General features: G+C 39.1%; 1 protein-coding gene across 1 annotated transcript in view; it reads left to right on the top strand.

Moving 5' to 3' along the window:
• The first annotated feature begins 511 nt into the window (after positions 1–511).
• Positions 512–12,035, top strand: part of mtnr1bb (melatonin receptor 1Bb) — a 48,620-nt gene continuing 37,096 nt past the window's right edge. The window contains exon 1 of the mRNA XM_062433886.1: positions 512–719. Coding sequence (XP_062289870.1) covers positions 512–719 — 208 coding nt within the window. The remainder of the gene's footprint in view (positions 720–12,035) is intronic.

Here is a 12,035-nt window from a genome sequence, read left to right as displayed (position 1 = left end):
TCCCGAGGCGGTGCGATGGTTTGACATTTTAGAAAGGATAGCCTTCTCTTTTTTTCAACGTGGGTGCCTGCAAACGGATGGGAGTTAGAAATGCCAACCAGCAAGCCCGGAACACTTGAAAAGGATGGACACTTAAAATATGAATGGTCTGGAATTTCCTTTATAAAATATTGTCTAAACGACGTATAATCTGCATTTTCAGGAGGTGTAGAACCGCCGCGTGTCCGAGCTTTTGGTGGCACGTGAATGGATTACTTTTGTGCGAAGATAAGGAAGCACAAGAGTCCATGTAACTTTACGTAGGTTACACGTGATCAACCATTAATATCAAGTTGCTCATATCATGTCCATAGACTACTGTGTGTAGCAGACTTGACGTGCGTTCTTTTGGAACTCGGAGAGGCACCCAGGTGCGCTCCATGTTTCATTCAGGACATACCGGTACCGGCGGTACCTGCGGGACATAAGACACAGTTGGGACTTGGAAGCAGCATTGGGCTGTGGGCCAGTGATGCCGGACACATTCTCACTCATAAAGAACCGCACAGAGCCACGGCTGGGGCAGCTAGAGCGCACACTGGCCACGGAGGGGAGCGCCCGCCCCGCATGGGTCATAGCAATATTGGCAAGCGTGTTGATCTTCACCACGGTGGTGGATGTGCTGGGGAATCTGCTGGTGATAATCTCGGTACTCAGGAACCGCAAATTGAGGAACGCGGGTAAGATTCGTCCCATGCAATGATGTTGCCTAATTTAATATAAAAGGTCTGTAAACCCGGTGATAGTGATCACAACCACTAATAACAACTCATATCTTGACAGAAACATCTGACTTAAATTATTTTGTTTATAGCTATTGCAGAAATGTAATTACTATGATATTATTATGGGTAGATACAATTTAGTTTGCATTAACCCTTAACCTCTTTCTGTAAGCTGATTGTGTGCATTTCATACTTTGATGACCCATGCCCCCTATAGCTGTCACTAGTGACCTCAGTGATAGAAACTATTCCAAAGTAACTTCGAGCAATTTAGTCAATTTAAGCATGAAAATTAGGAATGGAAGTAAAAATTAATTTAAAAAATACAACACACAATTTCAGCTGAATGTCTACTTTTGGATTGCGTTTCAACCTACTTCTGGCAGCCTGCATGCAACCTAACTGCATTGACTACACTGCTGACAACATTATCCAGACCACCATATGGCACAGGCTTCATATTGCTGAAGGGCATCTGGACAGAATATGTACCTGTTGATTGGAGCAGTGATGTCTGGTACAGGGAGCTAACCTTTACACTTCCAGTTAAAGGATAGTGTGTTGAAGACTTATTTCTGCCAATCATGTCTTCACAACTTCATATAATCCTATAGTGACAGCTACGTTGTTTCTTTGCACTATGCTGCTTTGATTGTCTTTTTCTTCCCTCATTCTTGTGCTCCTCAGCAGTAAGTTCAAAGGTAATCTGATTTACACTGGCTTTGTAAGAGCTGATAAATAAGTGCAGTGGAGTCCTTATGAAAAGCTGACTATAATAGTGTTGATGAACCTTTTCTGATGTGAATGTGTGAAATTACCCAGGAGACCTCATGCAGCTACAGTGAAGCATAATGCCAAATCATAAAGCATGGATGGGTTCTTTCACTGAACTCTTGCTCCAGGTAAAAAAAAGAAAAAAAAAGTCCTCCTGTGGTTGAAATTCGTCTATTTTTTAATGAAAATCAACTCCATTAAAAAAACTTATTGAACCATGCATTAATCAAATTTCTTATGTTTTGGTTTAGTTTGTTTATTTTCCTCTCTTCATTAAAATCTACTGCCACTTTTTTTTAACCATAAATTCATGAACCAAATGATCCTATATCTCATTCTAGTGAAATATATTTAATATATGCTAAAGAAATTGTTTTAACAACAAATGGGAGATCAAAAACTTCAAGATGAATATTTTGTGCAGTGAAGTCTGCCACACTGTGCTGACCCTCTATTTTGTGCTTCATCAGGCAACATTTATTTGCATATTCTGTAAATCAGCAACTATTTTTCAGCCAGCAGGATGCAACCAAGAATCTTTCTTCCTTATTACACGATGGGCAGATAGCAAGAGGATTAACAAAAACTGCTACATCCTTTCATTTAAGGACATTATGAAGCTCTCCTTCTATTGATTCACATGGGAAAAACCTTTTTTTCAGTCAGATGGATACAGTGATCAATGGACATGGATTTTCTTAAGGTTTAGGTAAAGTTCAGCTTAGTCATAGCTCTGTGTCACCTTGAATCAAGGTTGTTTTTTTAAAATGTATTGCCACTGTTAAAAAGAGGTGGAACTCAAAAAGTTAAGAATTAACAAACACATTTGTAAATTAGGAGCAATATGTTAAGAGTGATTTCATGTGTGTAGTGTAACCTAAAAGCTTCTTGTTAATCATTATCGTATTAGACATTAAACACAGAGACTTCAGTTAGCTACATTCATAGAATTGAATGTAATCAAACAGAATTCTTCTCAGCTCTTGGGTGAATAAGACAGAGATTATGGCTCATTCAAAGAGACTTGTTTTTTGTAATCACAGAGCATGTTTAACATCTTTATCGCTTTTAATTTTCCCTCCTGCATGCTTTCAAACTGATACAGTGAGTGCGTACCGCCATGTGAAGCAAGCAAGACTCAAACAAAAATTCTGGCAGTTTTTGCCACACGTAAATCTCACACAGCGCATATGATAGTCACCCTTCTATAAGGATCAGCATGTGGGATAAGATGATGCTCTGTACTGTGTTTGTTCATTGGCAATACACGTTTATCTGACTGCAGAAACTGATTCAAGTACCTCTTGTGCATCAGCAAGGTGCCTGTGGCTTGCATGTTAGAGGAACAGGTCATCATGTTGATAACAGGTCATCATGTTGATTTTCTTTTACTGAATTAGGACCATGACACAACCAAGGTGCTTGACAGTAAATTTAACATTACAGGACACATTATACCGTTCAATCTCATGTAACAATGGTCTGCACAGGGACACCTGACATGTCTTCTGTTATATCAACTGTCCGGATGAGACTACTCTATATAACAGTACAAAAAATGTTGACAGCTTGCCTGTTCAATTTCAAGATATGTTTGGATTATGTGTTGTATCCTTTCTTAAAATCTATTCTTTTGATTTTCTGTAGTTTCCTCTATAGTTCAATTGTGTTTCTTTTCGCCATTCACACAGAGCATCCGTGCCTTGATCTTTCTCAACTCAAACAGCCCACTCAGCAGTTCAGAAACTGAGCTGAACCCACAGTCATGAACTCGAAGGATGAATACCGTAGACTTAAACAACCCACTCAACAGTTTAGATGGAAAAATACTTACCTAAACAACAGTTCTTAAAACATTCACAGCAAGAGCAGAGGGTGGCATATGATCACTACAGTGGTCATAGCTTTGCATAAGTCCCTGCTGTGTCTCTCTGTGAACAGTAATAAAAGTAAACTGACCGCTGAGTGCTGGATTGCAATATTTTGTCAGATGCTAGAATGGTGAGTGATGACTAACGCTGCTTTATTGTCACCCGCCCACAATAGTGATATATGCATACCAGTTGTAAATATTACAGTACAAACATTATTATTATTACACAGAATTGGATTCAAAATATCTGTAATTTACACAAATCAAAAGTCTGATGCATGTCAGCCATTTACTGCAGCTAAGCTGCATTAAGATTGCAGAGGGATTGCACATTACCTTTCCGTACAGTTTTTTCCCTTTTCTCTTTTCAAACACCACAATGTTTAATTTAAAGCGCTTTCTCTCTCCTCATGTTTTATTGTACTGTATATAGTGGCAAGCTTGTGCCGAGAAATTCAGTCATAAACATGAATGCATTCATGAGCCATTAGAAACCATTTGTCCCCTGAAATTTGTCTTTTATAAGGGAAAGCTTTGACTCATATTCAATCTCTCTAACTTACAGATGTGTGCTTGCATGCAAAAACACACATGGCATATTCAGGGATACACAGTACAGTAAAAGTCATACACATCATATTGTAATGTTTCCTTTATGAATGGTGTATGTGTGAGTATGTGAAAAGTGTCTTGCATAGTTGTGTGGGGCAGAGGTTTTTGTCCCCTGAGATTTGTCTTTGAAGGAGCTTAGGTGTTGCAAGCCTTCAAAGCGAGTTAGACAGGGTCACACATTACAGAGACTCTCTTCAAAGAGACTTTATTTACATCATATCTCTCCCCCTCCCTCTCATTCGCTCTACAGCTACTTTTCTCTAAAGCTCTCTGCCTCTACAGAAATAATGCCTACATTAAAGCTGAGAGTAGCGATGATCGGGCCCTCACACCTTCATGCACATAAGGGCACACTGCAGTCAAAGTCAAAGTTTATTGCAGACATGTAGATGTCTTCATGCCTTGACTCTTAATGGTCCTTGCATGAAGAATTAACACTTCCTGTGTCAACTATATAGCACTAGAGAGCACCCAGTAAGAACACACCATGTAAAGTTAATGTAAATTGGATTATGTTTGTCACATAAAGCTTATTTCCTGTTGTCAGTAGGTGATGCTGTGACTATAACTCAATATTGACATGCAGATGTGTTCAGGCCTGGACTCTTATCAAGCATGATAAAAACGGAGGCAGATTGGAATGTACAGTTACAGCAACTTCATGTTTCATATTTTGGGCAAAACTGAGTGGCACATTATGTCAAAGGCATTTTTGTGTAACCTCAAAAGCTTCACAATGTAGCATCGCAGAGGTTTTTATATGTCCCTAAATCTAAAGTATCTTGTGTCAATTCTCTTGGAGGAGTTTATCAAAAATAAAAATCTAGCTTCACTGTGCGAAAAGATTGCACCTTAAATTCAAAATATCTGACTTGTTGTTGGAATTGTATGTGTATGGCTCCAAGAGGCTGGAGATGGTACATCTGCCTACCAAATTTCATACAGCTATGTCAAATTTAAAGGTGGAGGCCATTTTGCCACACCCAAGCCCAAGACCCATATCAGAAATCAAGACATGCCTCTTCAGAAAGTAATTGGGGGGGGGGGGGGGCTATAGAGTCATCAAGACATGCCTCTTCAGAAAACTAATTGGGGGGGGCTATAGAGTCATCAAGACATGCCTCTTCAGAAAGTAATTGGGGGGGGGCTATAGAGACTCTTTTGGAGTCCTTGCCTTTGCCTTCCGGCTCGGTCCCTAATAATCATCATCATCATCATCATAATCATCATTTCTATTATCACATAATTATTATTACTATAGTTTCAATGTCTACATCACATGTCAGAGATATGAAAAATGTGTCACCACCGCGGGTCAGCCGGTATGGTGCATGCCAGGGCAGGGAGCCTTACCGACGGGGAACTCTGGTATGGAGAGTGACGCACAAAGCTTATTTTCTTAACTCTGTCTTTGGGATATTATTTCAAACCAGGTCTGCTGCCTGTTGTCTTACCTTTTTCCAGACAGAGATTTGGTGATCAGTTTCCCTCCTGATTGGAGGTTTGTCTTTTGGAATGTGTTTGTTTTGTTTTCAGAACGTATGTCATTGTGGAGAGATTTTCTTGACTTGGAGTGGTGACAACAGGGGTTTAATAATCAATATAATCACATAGAAAGTCTTGTTTGAGGAGTTTATGTGGCTTACATAGACGTAGCCCCAACCAGAAACTACCATGCCGCTCAGAAAGACAGCCACGTTCACCTCCCATATTATTATTTATTTTTCAAAATTGAGCACATTAAATGTATAATGAATTGATATGAAACACTCTATCATGGCCATTTCTAAAGTCAAACTCTATGTAGACAGATAAGGCTAACAGTAGCAGCGCTGCACTAGCAATGCTGACTGTGTGGACACTGCACGCATGCGAGCCGCAATAGTTCGGCAACGCACAAACACTGCTCATGTAGCGGTAGACAGTGGGTCCCAGGAGTAAGGCTTGAAATTACACTCCCTACTCTGTGCAGTGTTTCACACCCAATCTCCCTCCTTCTACCTCTTTCCACGGTGCTGAAACACTCAAACCCAGTCTCTTTGTCTGTCTCTCTCCAAGGTGCTGAAACGCTCAAATCTAGTGTCTTCACTGTTTCTTTTCATGGTGCTGAAATGCTTAAACCCAGTCTCAGCACTGCCTGTCTCCCTGGTGCAGAAACACTCAAACCCCAGTCTCTTTGTCTGACTATCTCTAAGGTGCTGAAACACTCAAACTCAGTCTTTCCATTGGTCACTCTCCCTGGTGCTGAAACACCTCACAGTCTCTTTGTGGTGCTGAAACTCATACGTTGTCGCTTCGTTAGACTCTCTCCATGGTACTGACACTTATTCATTCAATTTTAGTTTATTTCAGTTTTAAACATGAAAAAGTCGTTAAAATGTTAATAGAGACAGAGCGTGCACATGTGTATGTCAATGGTCTGTCTGGTTTCATTATACTTGTGACGAGCAAACTTTGAAAATTAAAGCACTTCTGGCAATTTGGTCAAGGACATAACTACATGTATGGTGGTCCTGACATCTTAAAAGGGTACAAATGGGTTTAGAGTTACTTTACAGTAGATATGTAGGGCTTATGTTAGAGGTACTGTATGTGTTTGCCCCCAGTAAATGAATGCAGGTCAATAGATTATCCTCAGAAGTCTGCAAATGTGTGTGTATGTATGACTGAAGTAATGTGACGGAAGTGAAACAGTCAGAGAACTTGTGTGTTGAGTTCCTAACAGGCAACTTTAGATTTCTAGTTTATTGGACAGTTCCTAAGTCTACATTTCACATCTTTACATTTTAGGCATTCGGCTGACACATTAATCCACAGTGTCTCCCAGTGAATAAATATGAGGGATTTCTGTGTCTTGCTCAAAGACATTTTGACAGGAAAGGCTGCTGTTTGCAGACTATTGCAAGGAATCTCTGCGAACATGAACACCATCTTGCTGCCCTGTCTATACTTAAAGTGTACATTAACTGTCAATTTGAGCAATCAGCTTTTAAAGTCAAAGACCCACAGTGATTTACAAAAAGGATGATTACATATTTCTGCTACATACTTATGAGTGATTTGTTTGTGAAGTGCATGCACGATATAGAAGCATAGCCGAGATATGTAACACCATTATATCATATTTCAGTGAATATTGCACTGTTTAAAAATGTGATTTTACGATCCACTGAAAAACTTCCTCCCAATTCACTTCTACCTAAAGTACAACATAATATAATTGTCTGGCAATTGTTCGATTTATTATTATAGTAATTATTTGCTTTGCTTAATAACACCTGAAACGTGTGTCTAAGTGACATTAAGGTTAGAAATGACTTATTTCACTTAATTAGACAGATATCTAACGATTTTGAATAATCATTTTCAAATGTATTTTTATAAATGAAATGAAATGGGAATCATTAATTATCTACCATTGTGGGTAATGCTGTCAGTAAACATAGCATCTCTTCCAGTACAATGTTTATTTACTCCTCTTTGAGCATTAATCCATTTGCTCTTTCCAGGATCATATTCAGATTTTATTCTTGGGGAGTCTTAGACTGCTACAAATTACAAGGAGCAAACCAAAAAAAACATCTAAACCACATCAAATATATTGGAATAAAAATAACAATAGATTGTTTTTTAAAGCGGTGTGAGGCGCAAAAGGTACAATGTAGTAGGAAGTTCCTTTGATAAATAGGTTGATCTTTATTGATATGAAGCACTTTGCAACCCTTGTTTTAGGGTTTCAAAAGGATTTACTTACTTTCCGTACTATATCTCTTCTTATTCTTACATCACTAATGTACCAAGCACATAAGCCTACAGAATGCAGAAACTAAGATTTTAGTTAGGATAAAAATCCTGATTCTTGCATCTCTGCTCTGTTCTTAGGTTTAGAATGGATTTTAATATTCTACTCATCACTTTTAATGCATAGTTATGCCCTTCATTTCCACTATGACCCAGTAGGCATCCTCAGATCCTTTCTTATTCTACTATAATTTATGACCCCAACCAAGGTTGTTTTTTTTTGCCATGGGGGCACTTGCTTGTTTGATTTTAATTCATTAAAATCAAAACAGAAGATCAGCCAGCTGAACAGGTTGTAAGATCAATCAGATTTCCTCTAATCCCGAGGAGCTTTCTCAGCCTTCTGATGCCCAGTTAAAAAAGGGTACTCCAAACCAGACAGCTGAAAGCAGGTTCATACCAAGCAATGACCCTATTGGAACCTTTTCATGTGCATAACAGAGGAGATGGAGAAAACGGAGGCAGGGAGGGAGAAAGATCACAGAGCAGGCGAAATGGAAATAGAGGAGTGTTAAGCTGTAGCTTAAAAAGAAAGGCGGGAGAGATTAGACACAGGGGCTCTGTTGCTAGTTTGATTTGAATTAATCCATTTACTTGATATTGAATCATTTGGAATCTTGCATGAAAATTGCATTTGACATCCCATTATACATCCCATTGTGACAAATATCAGCCACTCAGTCTAGTTTCATCATGTAGTTTTGTGTAGAATCCATAGGGGAGCTAAGTTGCCACTGATCTATAATGCATGGGAGCTGATTTTCTGTATGTGTTGAGGCTTTGCCATATAATTCTTACATCATCTGATTTTACTGTTTTATTGTCTTACTCAGTGAGTATTTAGGCAGAACTGAAGGTTGGACATGACTGCTTAGGATGTTTTCAGCAGCTTCTTCCTTAGCGTGAGCTGTGCCCAGACACTGTCCTGCATCTTTTGGGTGAAGCATGACTTCTGTAATTCCCTTGAACACAGACAGATGGATAAAGGAAACAGGAAGAGCTAAGAAAGAGAGGAGCAAGGCTAGAGAGGGATGCGGAAGGAACGATTTTGGAGGAGCTCAAAGAGAAAAAAAAAATGACAAGGACACAAGCTATGATATAAAGAAAGACAGCCTAATATTTAGATAAGAGAGGAAAAGGGCTGAAATCTTTGCTTTGAAAAGGAGGAGTGATGCTGTTTTAGAGAGGGAAGAGGCGCACAGCAGAGACAATGTAAGAACTACTGTCATGTGTCATCAGAATCACCCAGTTGTTATCAGTACTTTAGTGCTGAGATGGGGGATGATTCAGTAGCACAAGTTTGCACATATGCGTGCACACACACACACAGCAGCTGACAGAACAATTTTCTTTAATCTCAATTACCATGAACATGATAGATTGACCCATTTAATCTGCAAAGCAAGTGATCGGTAATTTTGTTCCTCTATTCCTTATCAAATCCTGTAATGCCTGCTGTATCTCCCCATATCCATAATACATGCATTGTGATAATTTGAAGTGCATTATGTAACAGTTTCTCAAAACCCTCAGGCAGCAGTGGGTGAAGAGGTGGAAGAAGCTAGGGATTTGCTGCAAGAGAAGGAGGAGAAAGATAGGGAAAGGAGGGAGGTGATATAGAGAAGCCATGAGAAATCAAGGGCAATCTAGGATGAGAAAATGAGAATGGAAAACGCAAGGAGGGAGGTGTTGCAGGGATGTGCAGAACTGTATTAATGCAAACGAGTCCACAAACAAGACAGACAAACATAATGTTTGCAGTGGGAGACAATGAAGCAGGATGGAAGCCACTTTCTAATCTACTCCTGGAAGCAACTGCAAAGAGATGTAGATGAAGACTGCACATAAAGGTTTAGGCGCCAAATGAATAGGATGATACTGACTTTAAATGCATCTGGAAAATTATTTTATATTCAATGTATACAGGAATTTGTAGTCACCCTCAGAGCATGACTGATATCATATCATAAAGCCTAAGAAATCGTAGCGGATTGCAAAACCTCTTCTTTTTTTGTAATTTTCAGCCATTTGCCAGCACAAGATTGAGAGCTGCACTTTGATGTGTTACACCCTAGCTCTGGTTGAATCATCCAAATGTTGTGTTGTGTCAGTGGTGTTAATGACGCTGCGTGCTTTGCTTCAAAGAAAATTACAAGAGGAAAAGTGTGTAGTTTTCAATCAACTAGTTTTCTATATGGTAAACCATGAAGCCATTATAAATACAGTACAGTACAGAGTTACAGCTCATATAAATCTCATTAGAGATGGGCTTATTATGAGTCTCTTAAAGAAATATGTCTAAAGGGAACATCTATTTCTAACTTATTCCAATTACCACAAATTGAATATTTTATAAACGGTTATTGATGTGGCTCATGCATACTCTCGTCCTTCAAACTTTAGTTGAAGATGTTCAAGGCTCAAAGAATCTGAGACTGGTGGTATAATGGAAATTACCTCTTACACATAACTTGTTCCCTAATTTTCATCTCATCAAAATGTTGATTTTGAGACTGAGCCAAAGATACATTTCCATCTCTATATTTATATTCTGGGGCTCTAGTTGGACATCTTTGCATGATTTATTGTAAAAATAAAAATAAAAAAACCCCCAAACAAACAAAAACAGCAAAAACAACTACAAAAACAAAAAACAACTCGTTATTTACCTCATGCTGGCCCATTATGTAGCTCTTCAGTTCAGCCTCTGTCTCAAACGAGCGCTTGAGCGCTTTTTAACACCCCTCTCCCAATGAGCCCACTCTGTTCTGATTGGTCGACTTCCACCAGCTTGAGAGGCTGTGTAAAGAAACAGCAGTAGTAGGATTTCACTTCTTTTTCTCATTCTTTACTCAAAATGTCATCTCTTTCAAGCTGAAATCCGATCAAAAATATGCAAGCGGACAACATGAGCAACCACTGAACAACCAGAAGAGACGGTCATTTGTGGGTATGCGCAAATCATCTGAGGTCAATTGAATGGGGAAGCAGTGATATCATTGCAAACGGAGAGTTCAGGGCTTTCAACATTCAGGGAACATTTTTACATACAGTTTTGGAATATTGACTCTGTTTAACATAGACATCTGACATTAGAAGACTATATAAATGACATTCACACAAAGTTAAAATTTATTTGGAACGGTTCTCAGAAATATTAATTTCACTACCATACAGGCTACAGGGAATTCAACAAAAGGGGCATTCATGATTAGAAACAAAGAACAACAATTCAAAGTTGTTTTTCTCTCCTGGGGGTTTACATGTCCTTTGGTTTCCATTCATCTGTTACACAACCTCCGATCGGAGCATATTTGCATCCCTGGTTTAACTTGGCAGCCAGGAAAGATGGTTTGAGTACTCAAATGCTGTGCATCCAAAATGCCAAGTTTTCTGATCAAACACATAATGCCCACAGAAATGAAATCCCTTCAAAGGGTGTAGTTGATCAACTGGAAGTAATTCTATAAGTTATGAAGTAAATAGGCAAGCCAAAGTCTTTACATAATGAAAGAGATTGTGCCTGAAAGACACATTTTGGTGGTTTCATAATCGATAATGTCAATAGTTATTTCTCCCTTTGTGCAGTGCAGCTTTAATCTAGACTTTAATTTTCCCAATGTTCACTGTTATAATGACGAGCTAAGACAGCTTTCTGATTTAATCATCTGCTTTGCTACAGTTCAGTGTGCACTTCAAAGGTCAATCTGCTAGGACAACCGGACTTAATGTCTGCCTGCTATACTCAGTGGAAAAGCTGGTAAGCCTCAGAATCACAGAATCATTTGGGTCCAATGTGTACATTTACCAAATCACAGATATAATAACATATATTACTAAGAATCTACTGTGTAGAGAGAAGAGTAACCTCTTTTATCCAGCAGAGGTTGCAGAGTTTTTACTGTAGGAAACTATTTGACAATGCCTTATAAGTTGAAGAGTTGAACTTTGTGCATACTTGTGTCTTAGAGCTACTTCAAATTTTCTGTGAGTTTAGAGACAGACTGAGGCATGTCTGCTGCTGTTAAACTTTACAGCCTGGTCAGGGAAAATGGATGAGACCCAGTGTTGTGCATTCTAAATGTGGGCGCGGGATGGGGTGGGGGTGGGGTACAGAGGGTTTGGCTTGCCTGTGGCAAATCGTCCACAAAGTGCATTTTGAATGTAAATTGCTCCTGACCTGAGTTCATCTCCGCATTGAAACAAATATA

Source organism: Scomber scombrus, chromosome 14, assembly GCF_963691925.1.
Source record: "Scomber scombrus chromosome 14, fScoSco1.1, whole genome shotgun sequence".
NCBI lineage: Eukaryota > Metazoa > Chordata > Actinopteri > Scombriformes > Scombridae > Scomber > Scomber scombrus.
Note: the sequence above shows the minus strand (reverse complement) of the source record. Positions and strands in the feature narration are given on the sequence as shown.